We start from the raw sequence: 19,836 nt of genomic DNA, 5'->3' as shown, positions 1-19,836 counted from the left end.
ATATGTTCCCAGTAGCCACAAAAAATGTATAGTACTTCACTCTCCATAGCTTCCCTTCCTGGGGGGGGGGGGTTCTACTGATTCTGTTTTACCTATCTATAGATGCTTGATACCTAATTCTCATGTGCCAAACCCCTGCCCAAGTTAGGAAAATTCCCTTTATCTGTGAGGACAACAAGAGCAAAAAGTGGCATCCAACAAAGATACCAGGATTATTATTAAAAGAAGAACTTAAATAATCCTAGCAAGGTTTTTCTGGATGGGAGCAAATAGGCTTACACAGTTCTTAAGTCCTTGGAGATAATACTTTATTACAGCATAATAATTACTTTTGAAATAATGACCATTAGTAATGAAAGAAAGGTTAAATTATTGTCAGTCTGTTTGCAGAAGGCAACAAATTATTTAATAAATCTTAAAAAGCTATTTATTAAAAATCATTCAAATAATAGCCTTTACTGCTCCTATTTCTTCAAACTTTATGTAGGTCATCTTGAAGTGCTATGCTAACCAACATACAGGCATTATTGCCAGTCTTTTATAGGTTAAAACAAAACAAAACAAAACAAAACCGAGACTTATGAATGTCTTCTATGCTGTACAGCTTGAAAGTGGTAGAGTTTCAAATGAAATAAATATCTAAAACTACGTCAAAGACATTTTGCCATGGTTAGACTTGATGCTTAAACCATATGAGTTAATTATCTATAGAACTGGTCAATATTAAATATCCCAACTTTATATTTCCTTTGATAAGCTAGCACTGGAGTTTAAATCATTTTTTTTGGTCAGGGATTGAATTTATTTTATATGAAATCTATACATATAAAATCAAGAGTGTGTGTGTGTGTGTGTGTGTGTATGTATATATTAATTGCATGAGGTAATTCCATATTTTGACATTGACATTGTAAGTAGTACAGTATCATGTATTTCCATTTCTCCAGCATCTTGCAGCATAAGAAACAGCCTTAAGCTGTAGGTTAACATTTCTAGGTGTAGGAAAATTTTGTCAAAGTGTGGTTCACTGAGTTTCAGAGATCGACATCTGTGTCGTTTTTAGACATATCTGGTCCCTGCCTGGAGCTCTTTTAAGTGGGAAATTGGTTAGAAAGAGACATGCAACACAGACATGCCTGTTCTATCTTGCTTCATTCTGATGGTGGTTATTTTCTGGAAAGAAAACACACACACACACACACACACACAAGGGGAAAAACACAAAATAAAGACACAGCCAACATTTATTATTACTGTTATAATTATATTTATTTTTCTTAGATTAATGAGTTCAATAAAATTCTGAGCACTCGCCAATAGCTAATAATCATTATAACATTAGAGTTTTAGAATTATCCTAACTTATATAGCAGATGTTCAGAAATGCTTTCTTCAAAATTGGAAAATAAATTCTAAAAAATGGGAGTTTGGTTATGGAGAATAGCTATATAGTAAGAGCTGGCATTTTCCAGTTTTTATTTCAGTATCTTTTCTATGTTTTTTAGTTCCTTTACTCTTTATTAAGCTTACCAAACAGTAAAATTCCTTGTATGCAGTCCAGCATGTATTGGTTTCATGATATGTGGTGTTACTTTCTATTACATTCCCAAAGTCATGATTTTAATGGAACATAATCCATTTATCATCTAACAAATGAGTAGTAGCTGGTGATGTACTATTTAGTGGCATTATTGTGCCCATTGGTATAATCTCCAGTAATCAAGGTAGTATAACCTCCAATTATGTGTTTTATGATCTCATTATCCACCTTGCAACTAGTACAACTATTAACAGGCCTGCATTATTGTTTTTTTTTTTTTTCTTTCCCTTCCTTGGCCAATTGTGATCATCTTTAATGTTAGTCACCAAAATAAGGCCCTGAAACTAAAAGTACACCCCCTTTCAGTAATCAGCTGGTGTTAACTGTATAATTTTGTGTGATCTCATATAAATGGAAGATTAGAATTTTTTCCATTCACAAAGCTAAATAAGCCACTGAATGGTTATAAACTATTTTTCAGTGTTGTACTCTATATTTATAACCATGATAAACATTGAGAATGCAGTCATACTTAATAGCAGCAAGAAGATGCTATCACAGTGATTCTGTTAAGATGTAATATTTATTCCATACCTTATTCCAGAAAAGATAAAAGCAATATCAGCCTCATTATACTGTTCAGTCAATAATTTAACTATTAACTGTGTGACTGTAACTATCCAGCCAAACAGTTTATTTAGAGAGGCCTTATGTGTTGGTGAGGTTTGTAATGCATACCCAGTTCATCGCTGGGCATGGTAGAATATGCTTGTTTTAGTCAGTCTTTTTCTCTGTGTTGACCAAAGATCTGACTAGAATAATTAGAGGAGGAAAAATTTATTTGGCTTATGATTTCAAAGGTCTCAACCCATAAACAGCATTGCTCTGGGGCCTAAGGTGAGGCAGCATATGATTGTGGAAGGGTGTAGAGGAGGAAGGCAGCTCAGGACATGGCAATGAGGAAGTGGCGAGAGAATGCTGTTCACCAGGGACAAAATATAAACTCCGAAGGCAAGCCCCCAGTGACCTGCTAGCTTCAGCCATACCTTACCTGCCTACAGGTAACACCCAGTTCATCCATTCAAGTGGATTAATGTACCGATTAGGTTAATGCTATCATAAACCAATCATTTCACCTCTAAACTCTTTTGTATTATTCCACACATGAGCTTTTGGGGTCACCTCATAGATAAACCATAACAATGTTTGAAGTATAAATTGGCACTATACCCTTTGTAAGCATATCTATAAATGTAAACACATACACGGAGACATATGTGTGGACATATATATGTATGTAAAATTATACCATTTTTTAGAAATGGTGTACTCTACAAACTAAAAGAAATTAGTTGACTTATTAATATAAAACTCTTGGATTTTATTCCTCATGTTGTACCATTAAACTGAGAAAGTGTCTTTGTGTTATTTCAACTAACGTGACACTTATAGTGCCAATTTAATTTCTTTGTTGTTCTCTGATTCATTTGTCAAAACTTAAATAAAATTCACATTGACAGATTTAAAAATAAGAATTAAAACAAAAACATTAATTCCATTTTTTAACCTTTTGCCTTACCCAGTAATTTCTTTCCATTACCTTATTCATTTCATTAATGCACATTCCTGCTTTAACCATGTGTAGAGTATGCAGACCGTGCCTATGGTACGTTCACCATCAAATAGATAAAGCAGATCAAGCAAAAAAAAAAAAAAAAAAACAGGCAAGTTCAGTGATACAGAGAAGTGTGGACCCCCAGAGGTAGATAACAGAAAGAAGCAGTGGACTAGGCATTTGGGAGAGCGTGACTAAGACTGCAGGAGAAGGCTGTGTCTCAGAGGAAAGTTATCAGTTACATTGTCCAGGTTGATATGAATAAGAAAGGGCAATTAAAAAGATGCACAGTCTTAGAAAGTGTAATGCATGCTGGCAGAGAGGGAGGTAAATTTTACAAGTAGATAGGTTGATATGATTCAAATAAAGGATATAGGAGGTGGGAATGAGGCACAATGAACTGTTCATAGACGCAGTTATTGCGGGCATTGTGTGGCTCACTAAGGAGTCTATATTTAGTGAACACTGCAGGGAGACACAGAAGGTTGGAAGTAGGTGGGAGTTAACATAGTAACATTGAAGTCTGGGCGAAGAAATGTGTGTAGTGGAAATAGAAGAAAAGAGACGAGCAAAGCCAGGTGAGAATTCTGCAGGGCCTGGGCAGAGGTGGACATATGACAGAACTTATTGGCCAATTAGATTTCAAGGACGAAGGAAAAACTGAATGGAGGATACTTCCCAGTTTCTCCTGTTATAAACTAGAACATGTTAAAGTTCATTGGAAAAGTATTTTAATCAAAAGATTATTTTGTGAACTTGACCCAGAAAAAAACACTGAATACCAAAGGTGACAGATCAAGAAAGAAGAGACACGAAGTATTCCAGAATATATCTTAAAGTATAACTCTACAGGAAGAATAGATGAGAATGTAATATTCAGGCAGGTGTCTGGAAACTTGGGGAAATTAAGAGAGATCATGAATCTCAGAGTATAGACAAATTAAGTAAAAATAAATCCACATGTACACACAGAGCGGCAAAATAGTCGAGCATGAGTCATAAAGAAAATTTCAAAAGATATTTGCGAAGGAATTTAAGGAAGACTGTCAGCAGTAACAAATGCCAGAAAGCAATGGAGTAGTCTCTTCAGAAGGCTGAGGGATCCTAGAATTCTGTCCTCAGCTAAAGTACAATTCAGTGAACAGCAAAATAAAAGTTTTTTCAGACATATATTGACTGAGAGTTTACTGTTCACATAAATTTGCTAAAAGAACCAATAAAGGATATGCTTTTGACAGAAGAAAAAGAACCCTAAAGAAAAAGAGAGTTTAGAACTGATTTTAAAAGTATATAGATAAATATCTGCATAAAGATAAATTTTAATTAACTTTTAATAGTAAACCATGCACCAACCTTCTAGACTTAAGTGGTAACTGGGGAAGGTGGGAATGTTATCGGACAGTTACAGCAGGCTAACTCTTGTGCTTGGGAGGAGGGTAGATAACTTTGACTTCAGACTTTAGAAGAAATGTTTAAATCTGGCAGTTTAAGCTTTATAATAGGGGAAATGGCATATTCATACAACAAGGGGAATATAAGTTGATTCAACTACTTTGGAGAGCAATTTGGCAATATCTAGTGAAACCAGTGATTTGCACACTCCTTAATTTTCAGGTACATGTTTGGAAGCAACTTGCTTCAGCTTTTTTAACAATGGATATTTTCAACAGCTTAACTTTCAGTCACAAGAACAGATAAACAATAGTGGTCCATTTAGAAAATAGAATACGATGCAATGCTTCAAATCAAAAAGTATGAATAAATATCAAATGCCATGCTGCATGAAAACATTATAGAATACAGTATTGTTGTATACAGTTTTTAAATAAAAACATGGATAATATTCATATCATACACAGGAATAGGAAGGATATACCCCAGGATACTGTAAAAGAAGAGAACAAAATAGGAATTAAAACAGTCTTTCAACTCTTATCTGTGATGTTTTGCTTTTAAAGTGTTTCGAAGGAAATAATGCAAAATATTACAATTATTTTAATCTTCCAAAAGAATATTGTCATATATTCATATAAATATGTATACACACATAAATGTGTCATATATTCATATAAATATGTATACACACATATGCTTGGAATAACTTAAAAAATTACTTGACAAACTAATTAATTTAACTCAATTTCTGGCAAATTAATGAGAACTTAAGTCTGGATTCCATGTTTAATAGCTCTTCATATTTTATTTTTTATATCAAGGATAGTTAGAGGTGAAAGGTAAAAAGGAGAAATAGTTTTCAGGATTGGGATTCTCCTTTCAGGAAAGAGAAAAGGACTAAAAATACTGAAGAATTGACTTGACCCTGATATTGTATTTAATTGGTCGTCTCAGTGGGCAGACACACAGGAAGTCTTGCTGCTCTTACTAGCAGGTGAACTTGACTAGACTGTAATGAGACACTCCAGCTCTCAGGTGGCAGCTTGGCCTCGGGAACAGCAAGTGTTCAGTGCTGAGCTAACTTGGCAGGTTTGGTCAAGAAAACCGGCAAGATGATGTTCAGAACAGATATATTATTATAGCAGTATACATCTTAGAAGTTGTGCAAACATAAATGTCACTGTTTTTTTACCAGTAAAGTTTTTATTTCTATATGAAAATAAAAGTGTCAAAATTTTGTGCTTGTTTAACCACTAAACATACCAAGCTCAGGCAACACACGAAGTACCAGACGTTTGCCTGGAAAAGACCTTATCCTTTCTTAGAGCCCAAATCTTCTTGAGAAAAGTCTCACATGTAACCAACACGGGTACATTCCTGTAATCCCAGTAGCTTGGGAGGCTTAGGCAGGAGGATTGTCAAACCCAACCTTAGCAACTTAGCGAGGACCTGAGTAAGTCAACATGACCCATCTTTAAATAAAATGTAAACAAGGACTGAGGATGTGGCTCGGTGGTAAAGTGTTCAATCCCTAGTACCAAAAAAAAGAAAAAGAAAAAAAAAAAAAAAGGTCTTACAAAACCAAGATGGAGTTCCATAAAGAATAGTGTAAAGTTAGGAAAGAAAAACTAGTGTGTACTTCCGGTTTTCTTGTCCCTCCCAGCATGGCTCAGAGTGTATAAAATCAGTGCACTTAAAGCACATGTTCACCGGGCCTATCTCTAAACAGAATTAGGGCTTTGATATTGCTCTTCATAACTTTAACATAGTAGACCCAGGGCCTCACAGATATGATACCTAAGACAGCTGCTTTTGGTTACAAGATCAATGCTCATAAATCCAATGCATTTTTATACATAAGTGATGAATCTTCAGAAAGAGAAATTAGGAAAACTACCCCATTCACAATAGCCTCAAAAAAAATAAAATACTTGGGAATCAATCTCACAAAAGAGGTGAAAGACCTCTACAATGAGAACTACAGAACACTAAAGAAAGAAATTCAAGAAAACCTTAGAAAATGGAAAGATCTCCCATGTTCCTGGATAGGCAGAATTAATATTGTCAAAATGGCTATACTACCTAAAGTGCTATACAGATTCAATGCAATTCCAATTAAAATCCCAATGATGTACCTTGCAGAAATAGAGCAAACAATTATGAAATTCATCTGGAAGAATAAAAAACCTAGAATAGCTAAAGCAATCCTCAGTAGCAAGAGGGAAGCAGGGGGTATTGCAATACCAGATCTTCAACTCTACTACAAAGCAATAGTAACAAAAACGGCATGGTATTGGTACCAAAATAGACAGGTAGATCAATGGTACAGAATAGAGGACATGGACACAAACCCAAATAAATACAATTTTCTCATACTAGACAAAGGTTCCAAAAATATGCAATGGAGGAAAGATAGCCTCTTCAACAAATGGTGCTGGGAAAACTGGAAAACCATATGCAATAGAATGAAATTAAACCCCTATCTCTCACCCTACACAAAACTCAACTCAAAATGGATCAAGGACCTCGGAATCAGACCAGAGACCCTGCATCTTATAAAAGAAAAAGTAGGTCCAAATCTTCAACTTGTTGGCTTAGGATCAGACTTCCTTAACAGGACTCCCATAGCACAAGAAATAAAAGCAAGAATCAACAACTGGGATAGATTCAAACTAAAAAGCTTTCTCTCAGCAAAGGAAACTATCAGAAATGTGAAGAGAGAGCCTACGGAGTGGGAGAATATCTTTGCCAACCATACCTCAGATAGAGCGCTAATTTCCAGAATCTATAAAGAACTCAAAAAACTCTACACGAAGAATACAAATAATCCAATCAACAAATGGTCTAAGGAAATGAACAGACACTTCACAGAAGAAGATGTACAAGTAATCAACAGATATATGAAGAAATGTTCAACATCCCTAGTAATAAGGGAAATGCAAATCAAAACTACCCTAAGATTTCATCTCACCCCAATTAGAATGGCGATTATCAAGAATACAAGCAACAATCGGTGTTGGCGAGGATGTGGTGAAAAAGGAACACTCATACATTGCTGGTGGGGCTGCAAATTAGTGCAGCCACTCTGGAAAGCAGTGTGGAGATTCCTCAGAAAGCTTGGAATGGAAACACCATTTGATCCAGCTGTCCCACTCCTTGGCCTATACCCAAAGGACTTAAAATCAGCATACTACAGAGATACAGCCACATCAATGTTCATTGCTGCTCAATTCACCATAGCCAGATTGTGGAACCAACCTAGATGCCCTTCAGTTGATGAATGGATAAAGAAACTGTGGCATATTTATACAATGGAATATTACTCCGCAATGAAGAATGATAAAATTATGGCATTTGTAGGCAAATGGACGAAATTGGAGAATATCATGCTAAGTGAGATAAGCCAATCTCAAAAAACTAAAGGACGAATGATCTCGCTGATAAGCGGATGAGGACATATAATGGGGGTGGGAGGGGTTAGCATTAGGTTTAGGGTTAGGTTTAGGGTTAGGGATAAGGAGAGCGGTAAGAATGAAGGAAAGAAGGACTGTATAGAGGGCAAAGAGGGGTGGGAGGGGTGGGGGGGAAGGGAAAAAAAAATAAACATCATTGCCCTATGTAAACGTATGATTACACAAATGGTATGCCTTGACTCTATGTACAAATAGAGAAACAACATGTATCCCATTTGTATACAATTAAAAATATATATATATATAAAAAAAAAAATGACAGCTGCTTTTTACATGTAGTACTTACATTTTGTTAAGGTGGGTGAAAGTTAGAATCACATCCATGGAAGTCAGTTTGCAAATGAACTTCCCCAGTTACAAGACTCATCTCAGTGGCCCTTTGTGTTCTCTGCCTATGGGCCACACAGTAATTATTGTGAAATGCTGGGGAGGAAGGCTTCTATATATGTGTTTATCAGTCAATCAAAGAAAGTTTTCATAAAATAAAAAAATGTGATGTGAGGATGTATGTGCACAAGAAACATGTTTTGTTGTTGTTGTTCATACTGGAGATTGAACTCCAGGATGCTTAACCACTGAGCCACATCCCTATCCCTTTTTATTTTCGAGAGGGTCTCCCTAAGTTATTGAGACTGTCCTTGAAATTGTGATCCTTTTGCCTCAACCTCCTGAGTCACTGGAATTATAATTGTGCACCCCTGTGCCTGGCAGAAACATATCATTCTTGATGGAAATATTTAACAGCGGGAAGGGACACTGTGTCCATCCCTGAAGCAAAGGGTGGAAAGTGTTTGAAGAAGTCAGAAATGAAAATGAAGATGGATAACCAAGTCTTGAAATTTATAGAGAGGTGCAACAACATGTATAAAAAATTGTCAAATTGGAGAATTTTTGATGGTTTTTGACCATATTTTCAAGAAGACCAAGAGTCTACTCTATTTCTAAGAGAATACATTAACTCACTGTTATATATCAAGACATTCCTTTAGTAGTTTTAAATGTATTCTGAAATGAGGCTTGGAGGGGTGGAGAGAAATAGCAACATTAATTCTCAGTATGGCACAATAAGTCTGCAAGCCAGTTTTTTTTTTTTAACCATTTAATTTTTAACCAGCAAAGAACCATTCCCTGGTAAATTACTTAATGCTCACTAGCTGTACATAACAGAGGTAATACAGAAGAAGTAAGTCCAAGGCAGATTTTCTGCTCTTTCTTAAATCTAATGTTCCTTAGACAAGGACTATGAATCAGTAATACTTAAAATTATTATTACAGATGTCAATCTGTGGCTTCAAGGATTCACTTTTCTCCAGTCCACAACCCAGAAAATGCAGAGAGCAAAAAGACTGAATGAGTGAAATAAGAAGTGAATACAAAGGCCATGGATTAATGCTAAAGTCTTCTCCATGCATTAGAGATGAAAATGAGTTTGGTTGATCTCATTATTCCACATATGTATTCACCACAAAATCACCTTATTAATAAGTATTGTAAATCTGCTCTGCCTAAAGTAGATTCAGTTTTGACTAAAATCAATTGGAACTAGTTGGCTTGGGTTTGGAGCAGTTATAATGAATTGACAAAGTGGAAAAGTAGGGGGAAATATTGGTTCTGTGAGCTCTAAGAGAGCCCCTGGAGTTCAGGAAAATAAGGGCACAGAGCAAGAGTAGAAAAGCCTGCTTATTAGTGGAAAATGTTATGTACTTCTTTTTTTCAATCTCAAAAGCCTTTTTGCACTCTTAAGACAAATTTCTAGGGAGCACAAACCAATTATAAATCTGTATTTTCTTTTGACAAACAAAGAAAAGTAGTATTAGTATGATTCTTTAGAAAAATGAAACCCTAATAACTATTTTGATAACCTTCACAAACATTAATTTTTAAGTCATATTTTAAATGACGATATTCCCTTATTGCAGTTTCAAAGCAGTAACTCACATGATAGGAATAAGAGGGATGAGGAAGTGTTTAAAATGATTTCCTGAAGGGAAAGAAAAACCTGTTAAAAGTAATTTAACTGAAAACTGAATAGAAATTATGAACATTTTTATTTCCATGTCATCCCATGGCCTGTTGAAACCCCAAATATAATATTCTAAGACTTTACAGAGTAATAGAAATTTAATGATAGTGACTTTCCCTCCACAAATGTTAATATTAGAATGTAAGTCAGAATGTAATTTTTTAAAGAAAATGTGAATTAGATGCTTTTATCATGATATTACAAAATCTCTTTCCAACTAGGGACTACTGTGATCATTTTAAGTAAAGCTTTGCATTATTACCACCATCTTCATCAGCAAATATTGCATTTACGGTATACAATGGAATATGGTTGACATTGCCTCTCCTCTCAAGAAGCAGACAAAATAATAGGAATGTAAAAATAAATGTGTACTTCACTATAGTTCAAAATGGAAAATGCAAAAATTCAATAAAAACATATGAATGCAACGTGTGGGTTGGTTTTGGTTAAATAAGAGATGCATTTAGTTAGAAAGCAAAAGGAGGGTTTAGGAAGAAGGTATCATTCTATAGGACAGTTAGTTTTTTTGTTTTTTGGTCTTTTGGGCCATATTGTGTGTGGAAGGAAATGACCTGATAATGCTGGATTCAGGGGTTCTGGGGTAAGCTTATGCAAGAAGCATGAGTGTAAGACGAGTCAGAGAATGGTTGTGAGGGGCTGTAGAACCCTATTTGTTAGATGATGGGACAAAATTCAAGATTTTAAATGAGCGATGATTTAAGGAGAACCTTGGAATCGCCCAGTGACCAAGAGAAATGCTATGTGGGATGAATGTAGATAGCAGGACCTTGGGGAAGTTCAGTAAGTAAAGAATCCAGAAAAGTCATTGGGAGAAATCAACAGCAATTCGCAGTTGATTTAATGAGGGGGACAAGGGAAATGAATGACAGCCTGGAACCTGGAAGAGCAGGAGAATGACAGATCTATCCATTATGATCAGAAGCCAGGAGGAAGAACAGGTGTGAGATGATTTTGAACATGCAGGTGGAGACATAGTGAGGAGGATGGTTGAAGGTGAGCCTAGGTTTAGGGCGAAAGTTAGAGCTAGGCCTGTGGATTTGGCAGGCAGTCCCACTGAGATAGTGGTTGAAACTGGAGAAGTTGGAGAATTGTGTGGAGTCACTGAGAGCTCATCAGCAGAGGGGAACGCTAACATTTAATATCATATAGAAAGAGGCGGCCCGGGAGAAGATAGGAGGACAGGTGATCACAGGGAGAAAAGACCCCAGAGAATGCAATAGTGTGCCACAATCAGCAAATACTTCATCTCCAGACTAGGTAGTATTTTATGGTGAGCCATGTGGTTTCTGCAACAGCTGCTCGATCCTGCTGTTGTAGTGCTAAAACAGCCAGATATGAAAATAAATGAGCGTGGCTGAATAAAACTTTATTCACAAAAAGTGAATAAAGTTCCACAGGCCTTAATTTGCCTGAGGAAGGGGGAGAGTTTTAAGTAGAAGCTGGAAATGAAAATGCAGAGGGCTAACCAGCAGGGTGGACAGCTGTGGAGAGGTCCAGCAGTATTGTGATGGAAGTGGACCTTGCGCTAGGGAATGGTAAGAGCATTATGAGGTTATTTTTGTAATATAATGGTAGCAGAAGCCATTACACTGTCAAGTATACAGATAGGAATTGGGGGAAAATGAATAAATTGCATATTATATCTACACAGTACCAATATCCCAGGATTTACAAAATTGAATTTTAAAATCTTCATTTAGAGTTGTGTGAATAATCACAGCGGCTGCAGTGGAAGCATACAGCCTCATTAACAGTAGCATGCATAATGGAAGCAAGAAGCAAGTCTTAGCTCACCCAGTGCCTGGTCTGCTTACTGGTGTTGACTGTCTTGAATCACAGAGTTGACAGTACTCTGAGTCAGTCATTCTTTACTTGTGCACGTTTCTCTCACCCTGTCTTGATAAGCTAGAAAAATAAGCCATATATGTGAACAGCTGATATTCTGAAACCACGTGAAGTCTGAATATCAGTTGTGCAAATATATTGTGAAGGGCATGCTATATGGCCCTTTGTGTCATAAAGTACTGTGTCTTAATTGATGACTCTGTGCAGTCAGCATGAACTGATGGAAGTGGCTGGTGCCACTTCTAAAGAACATTAATATTAATGTCACAGGTGATCCCCACATGTGTCTCTAGCTGAATCCCAGGCTGATAGCCAAAGGGATCTTTATTGTGTCTTTCTTCTACTCAATACTTCCAATGACTTCCCTTTACATCCAGTGCAAAGCTCACAATCCATTCTCTGTGTGTCCCCCGCTCTCTGTCCTCATCCACTACTTTCTCCTGTTGTTGGTCCCTGCTCAGCCTCCTGGCAGGTCTCCAAACATACACAACACACACCCACCTTTGCACCTGCTCTTTGCTGCCTGAAATGCCCCTTGTCCCTCAAACACAAACAAAAGCATATCAGCTTACATCTGCAGTTCTCTCCCACTCAGCTCCTTCAAGTCCCTGCTCACATGTCATCTTACCTGGGAGGCTTTTCCTGGCCACCATCACTGACACTGTCCACCTGACTGTCCCAACTCTAGTCATCTCCCCTGCTTCATTGTTCTCTATGGCATTTAGCATTTTCTGATACCATATATGTTTGTCTTCATTTATTTACTGTCTGTCTCCACTCAGAGTAAAAACAGAAAGTTTATACTGCTTACTGCTCTTTAGCCAGAGCCCAGGAAAGTGCTGTATAGCTCAACAGTGTCTAATAATTATTTGCTGACTGAATACATAAACGAATGTTCCAATCAAGAAGCAGTGTTTTATATATTATCAGTATGTGTTCTGCCTCACTGAGGTATTTTCAGCTTAGGTACTTGTAAGAAGAAAACTACCTAATTTGAGTGGTCCCAGAGATAGCAAAGAATTTGGAAACAGTGTCATGTAAGGGGAGAGTTAAAGAAACAGTCTGTGTACTGTTAGGGTAAAACAGGATGCTGGTTGATGTCTAAGTGCCAGGCAGGGGACTCAGTGCTTTGTGTGTATCATCTACTTTGCTGCCCACAACAGCAATGGCAGGGGAAGAATCTGAGGATTAGTGGTGCCAAATCGGTTGCTGAATGTCAGATGGTTACAAGTAACCCCAGGTTCTCTGATGCCAGGGCCATGTTCTCATCCTAGAGAGGCTCTGTGACTCTCCTTTTTAGAACAATTTCTGCATAGAATGTGCTGGAAGACTCTTCTACCCAAAGATGCTATGAATATCCCCCTCTCACGTCCCTCCCCAGTCACTTTCCCTCCCTACCTCATGCCTCCACTGCCCTGCTTCCTAGCATGAAGCAGCAGCTCTCTGAGAAGCCAAGTTTTCTCTAACTGGGGCATGTTTCAGCCTTGGCAGGACAAACAAGTAGGGCATCTGCAAGTGGCAGGCGGCCTGTCAGTGGCTGAAAGAGGGAGAAAGGACAGCCCAGTGGCACTGCGGCTGCTACCCACCCAGCTGCCTCTCTCCCCTCCAGCGCTGGTGCATGGAGAGGAGGGGATTCAGCTGACCTTCATCTGGGACTTCTGTCCTTCTTTTAAAAAACTGTGCTAGGACTCGACTGTTATGCTAAGCAAAATAAGCCAATCCCAAAGAACCAAGGTCTGAATGTTTTCTCTCATATGTGGATTCTATTCACAGTAAGGGATGGGGGTGAGAAATGGAGGTATTTTGGACTAGAGAGAAAGGTATGAAGGGAGGGGAAGGGGCGTGGGGATAAGAATCATAGTAGAATGAATCAGACATTAACCTGTGTGCTTGTGTGATCACATGACCTGTGTAACCACATCATGTACAACCAGACGAATGAGAAGTCATACTCCATTTATGTATATGTCAAAATGCATTCTGTTGTCATGTATAACTAGTTAGAACAAATTAAAAAATATATTTAAACAAAAAGAAAAGACCCAAATAAAGAGATGGAACTTGCAAAAAATCAAAACCAAAACCAAAAACAGAAACAAAACAAACAAACAAACCAAAAAAACAGTGCTGGGGCTCAATCCCGAGGCCTTGCATCTAGAAAATGTTAGTTTGTAAGTTTTAGGGTGTGTTCTTAAATGTTGTTGATATGTTTTAATGTTGTTGTACACATTTAATACAGTGACTTATGGAAAAACTTCCTTTCCCTTTTGAATAGCAGAATGAATAGGTTATCCCTACAGAAATTAGAAGTGCTTAGACAGCACCCAGGTGGGGGTGAGTGGGTGTAAGGAGTGGACGTGGTTGCCATGTGTCTGTGCCAGTTTACTATTAGGTGGAGAAGCAAAATGTTCAAATGTGTCATGTGGGTTAAAGAGAGCCAAAAATGTGGGGTTGGTGGTGCAATCCCAGTGACTCAGGAGGCCAAGGCAGAAGAATCATGAGAGGCCAAGGCAGGAGAATCGTGAGTTCAAAGCCAGCCTCAGCAACTAAGTGTGACCCTCCCTGTCTCTAAATAAAATTTTAAGAAAACCTGGGATGTGGCTCAATGGTTAAGCGCCCCTGGGGTCAATCCGCATTACCAACTAAAAAGAGAGCCAAACATATGACATAGAGCTTTGGGTGACCACATGCCTGAGAGGATCCACCCACATGAGCCTCCTGTCAAGTATGGGCTTGAGAAAAGGGACAGCAAAGCTTTGTTTACCTGAACAATAATACCAAGCAGATGGCCCCTTAGAATCAAAGAACCTTGCCTGGCAAAATTGATGAATCAAAGATGGCCCTAATGTCAAAACACCCGTAAATACGTTTTAAATATTCTGAATTGAAAAGTGGATGGTGTACAATGTAGTATGTAGCTTTTCTTTTCCTTCTTATATTAATGTACTGTTTAAGCTTTTGTCACTTAGGACAGATTGCCACTTGGCAAGAGAGTAGCACGGGTAGGCTGACTGTAACTATAGCTGCATTTTGTGTACATCATTGCTAGGAAATCTCTGGAAGGACCTGGGAGAGTTAACATGACATCTTGATTTTATACTGCTGCCCAAGAAGTCATCCCAAAACTTAGTGGATTAAAACAGCAACTATATTCTTGGTGCATGATTCTGTGTGTCAGACATGTGGGGCGGGTTTAGTCAGGCAGTTTTCATTTTGGCTTCACATGGTTAGTCACTTGGTGGCTGGAATGTGGCTGTCTGACATGACTTCCTTTTGTGGCTGCTGGCTGGGATTGTCTGCCCTGCCTGCTGAGCAGCTTGTCTCCTAGGGGCTCTCCTAGGTATATTCACTTGCTGGCTAGATTCTAAAGACAGCAAGAGAAAGAGGAAACCCAGTGTACAAGTGGTTTTGAAGCTTCTCCTTGTGTTCCATTTGGTAATATCCCATTGGCCACATCAAGTCATACTGTAAGCCAGGCATTATAAAAAGTGGCCACGCAAGGATGCGGACACAGGGAAATGTGCTACACTGGGTAACTCTTTATAGTAGCAATCTCCCATAACTGGGCATTTGAAAGTCAGCAGGTTCAAATTCAGGTGTTGGAATTCTGTGCCTATCTTCCTGGGATTTTGTCACATGGACTGAAACTCATTCAGGGTTCCAGACACCTTCAACTCTAGGAGCTGGTTTTCCCAAAACTGATCCCATTTAATCTCCAAGGTAAATTCTGAATATTGATAGATTATCTCCTGTTCTACTTAGGGAAGTAAATTTTTTGTTGTTGTTCTGGTTGCTCAGGTAACTTTTATATTGCCCCCAAATAAGCACCCCAGAGAATTAGGCCTTTATAAATGGACTCAGATGTGCAAAGACTAATGGAGGTGAACTAGGTTGGATATCCCTATTCCACATTTAATAAAAATAGAGTGGAATTATGCAAGTATGTAAATAAGCTAATCATCTGACCTAATCAGCAATGCAGATTTTAAAAAGCCTTTCTAATTACTTCCTCAGCTTGGCTGAAGGTATGGGTAAAAACAGTTTCCAGCATGGTGGTAGCAGATGTATTTCATAATATTTGTTGAAAATATTGGAAAGAAATCCCCAATTATGATACCCTGAAAAGTACATCAAAAAGGATATCTTATTTAACATATTTTATACTTTGAATAAGATATAAACATAACATAATTTAGATGATCACAACTTTCACTCAAGTTATTTGAAGTGCTTCATACAGTTAGACGTGAACTTTGAGAGCCAGATTGCTTCTTGGTTCACTGCCTATATCTTCCTTGGTTTCTATTGCTTACCTATGAGAACTCCAGCTGCTTCGGACAAAATGACTCCTCTAGAATATTTTTCCTTTGGCTATTTGCTAATTAGGTACTTTGGCAAAGGTGTCTTAGTGTGTGATGTTGGGACAGCTTTAAATTTACATTGTTGACATTTACAGGCATATGTAATACCATACAATATGGTATTCATTTTCTTGGCTGGCTTTGAATAGTTAAGAACGGCTGTTAAATGAATCATTCTAGAACAGACTTGCCCAGAAAGAAACTATCTATGAATTTCTGGCTGAAATGCCTGTATCTTCCAAACAGTCCTGAGCTGGATATTCATCTTTACTTTCCATTCTGTGAGCCACTCAGTGCCTTCCCATTATGGTCATGGATTGCTTAATGACACTTCAGTCAGCAATAGACCGTGCATACAGTGGTGGTCCCATAGATTATTTCACCTAGTGGTCTTGTAGCTGTCTCAGTTTTGGTAAGCACCCTCTTTAATGTTGGTACAAGGGTGAACTCTCCTAACAGTACATTTCTCAGAATCTAACCATGTTGTTAAGTGAGGCATGATAGATTATTATTTTAATAGATGTTAGCTGGAGCCAGTTTCTGTTCCTCTGGCCAAAATAAATCTTAAATGATATGGTACTTCAAGTGCCATTAGAGTTGACTGAGTAGTTAAGCTCTATGTTATCAATTGGTGGTAGAACTTTTTGCTTTGTCCCCTTCTGAAGTATCTTCCCTAGAGATCAGATAGAATATAAAGACTTTTTGTCTTACACTGTATGCTACAAAGCAAACATTCAAAAACTCTTAATGGATTTCCTCCATAATTCCTGACATTTGGAAAAATGAAGGCTATATTTGAGGAAGTTATGAGTGCAGTCACATGACAGTGAATTGTTTTACTTGAGAATAAGGCCAAAAAAATATGGATGATCCAGCATATGACTGAATTTATTCATTAGTGTCTAAATTCAGGAGGTGAACAGTTGAACTTCATAAGGTGTAACAGCTTTCTATGTATATAGACTCTTAGATCATTAGGTCAGTTTTTCAACCTGGGTACTATTGAGATTTTACACTGGTAAATTTTTCATTGTGGGAGACCAATGCTCTTGTGTATTTTAGGATATTTAGCATATCCTTGACCTCTTGCCCACTAGATGCCATCAGCATCGTCCCCTTCCCCACCCCCAGTTACGATAAACCAAAATGTCTCCAGATACTGCCAGCATCTCCTGGGTGGCAAAATTGTCTTCAGTTGAAGTCTACTTCTTTAGCTTGTTTAAACTATTTTCTCTTTAATTCATCCAATATGCATTGAGCGCTTCCACTGTGCAAAACACATTTTGGTTTATATATGTACATAATACAGGCAGAATGTTTGTCAAATACACTAAAACACACTGGGTTCAACAGAAGCCAGTTCCTTCCAAACAACTTTAATTAGGAATCTGTGGGAATTCTCTAGGTATAGTTTTTCCAGCCTTAATGTAAATATTGTGTACAATCACAAGAAATTGCCTGTTTGTGAATTTAAAAAAAAATAGTGAAACATCAGCATTTCCATATGGTTCTATATAATGTATAATATATAGTAATAGCAAAATGAGAAGAAAGAAAGATACCTTTTTACCAAATGTCATCCTCACCGTGATTTTAAATGTATTCGTACCCAAGCATCATTGTAACCGTGATTTGAAGTACATTTGCTTTCCTTTGTTTAAGTAGTGGTGCTTTTGGAAGTCTTACGTAGATGCCTTTGAGGAGTAGTAGTCTGGGTTAGATCAGTATGGATTGAAGTTGTATGTTTTAACAACACAGTTATAAACTAGTACAGTACTTTTAACTGAGAAAGCATGCTTGCTTTGTTCTTGAAGTGAAGGCTGATGGAAATTCTAGACAGTGGTTGCTAAAGTTGTCATATCAAAAAGGAAGCAGAAACGAACTCTGATTTAAAACAGTATGGGTGAACACTTTAAATTTTAACAGCAACCTCTCATTGAAAGGATCTGATGATGATCCTGGTCAACAGGGTCAGAGCATCAGTTTCTTGCCTTGGCAAGTTCATGGTTAGAGAAGAATCATACCTGGAAATGCCTTTTTTGAAAAACGAACTCAGGATGGTGATAAAGAGCACCTGTTAGCACATATAAATAGATACTCCAAATGCTGCCACCTCTGTCATTTTATGCACTCAAATCTCCACAAATGGCAGTGAAGAATTGGGAGACTGCAGCTCCCTGAAAGCATGAAAAGTACCTAAAACTTTCATTGGTTCCAACTTTGTTCTCTTTTAAACTTAGGAGAAGCAGGAAGCAAATAATACCTCCTCTACCTCATGCTCTCTCCCTTTCAGGGAAAGTGCTAATGAGCAGTGAGGTGGCCAGAACTCTGGCAGCAGATGCAAGGAGGAGGAGAAACCAGAGGGCGGGACAGTAGCTCATGAGCGACATAATCAGCTTTTGACCACCCAGGAGTTGGTAATGTTGCAGATTTTATAGTTTCTATTCTGTCATGTTGCCCTGACACTCTCGGGAGCTGATGTAGGTTTTGCAAATCAAATGAACAAGGGAAAAAGAGTCAGTTGAGTGATCAGTACATAAAACACATAGCTTTTGCTAATTCCTATAATGTCTAGAGAATTCCATGTGTGTGATAATGCACAGAAAAGATATTCCATGCTTGATGTTGGTCCAGGGCAAGGTTAACTTCTGCACACTAATTTTAATTCATTATATATGCCTTTTTTCCCCAGCACAAATGGACCCCCGAGGCCTATCTCCCAGACAAAGTAAAAGTGACAGTGATGACGATGACCTGCCAAATGTGACCTTAGATAGCGTTAATGAAACTGGATCTACGGCCCTTTCCATAGCCAGAGCAGTCCAAGAGTAAGTATCATGTTCTCAGGATGAAATAAGAATTGCCAAGGGGATCAATGGAGGCTGGGCACTGTAGCATCTCCAGGTCCCCAGACCTGTCATTCTAGCTCTGAACTGGCACACCCGTCCTCATCCTTCCACTCAGCCTGTGCTCTTTGGGAGGAGATTAGGGCAAAGAATGGAGTGTCTCAAAAGAGTTGGGAGTTTGTGTTCTGATTAGATGTGAAACCTCTGTGCATCTTTCCTAATACCTGCCATATCCTGCTTACCTGTGGGGGTGGGGGCATTCAATTTGAATGTCACTATCCGATTATCATCTTCATTATTATTCATGTGCAAAGTCAAGGGAAATAAAGTGTGGCACATGTCATGGTCTTGTTTTGGTAGGAAATTACAGAAGAGCTTTTCAGAAGATTTAAATTTGAAAGATAACATGTTAACCCTTTGAAAAATTGGGCTCATGTATAATTTTTAAAGGGATTTCTCTCTCACTTCTCTCACACAGACCCTTGGGGTTAGATCATGGGCCTTGGTTATTTGAAAATAGCTGCTTTTCTGTCAGTGTCAACTTTTTTTGTAGACTTGAACCCATGCTAGTGCATTTCTTTTTTTTTTTTCCTGTAGAATATTATTGCTGCTTGAAGTTATAATTGATGAAATTGTATATACATTGAGAGTCTACCATGTGCTGATTTGATACACGTATATGTTGTGAAATGATTTCCACAATGAAGTTAATCC

The 19,836-nt window shown here is 37.9% G+C and overlaps 1 protein-coding gene across 4 annotated transcripts in view; it reads left to right on the top strand.

Annotated features, from left to right (window-relative positions):
* Klf12 (KLF transcription factor 12) overlaps positions 1-19,836 on the top strand; it is a 431,560-nt gene that overhangs the window by 295,400 nt on the left and 116,324 nt on the right. For all 4 annotated transcript variants that reach the window (XM_047552646.1, XM_047552642.1, XM_047552644.1 and 1 more), the window contains one exon: positions 18,969-19,104. In XM_047552646.1, the coding sequence (XP_047408602.1) occupies positions 18,969-19,104 (136 nt within the window). The remainder of the gene's footprint in view (positions 1-18,968; positions 19,105-19,836) is intronic.

Source organism: Sciurus carolinensis, chromosome 5 (assembly GCF_902686445.1).
Source record: "Sciurus carolinensis chromosome 5, mSciCar1.2, whole genome shotgun sequence".
In the NCBI taxonomy this organism is placed as follows: Eukaryota; Metazoa; Chordata; class Mammalia; order Rodentia; family Sciuridae; genus Sciurus; species Sciurus carolinensis.
This window is presented reverse-complemented; position numbering and strand designations above follow the sequence as displayed.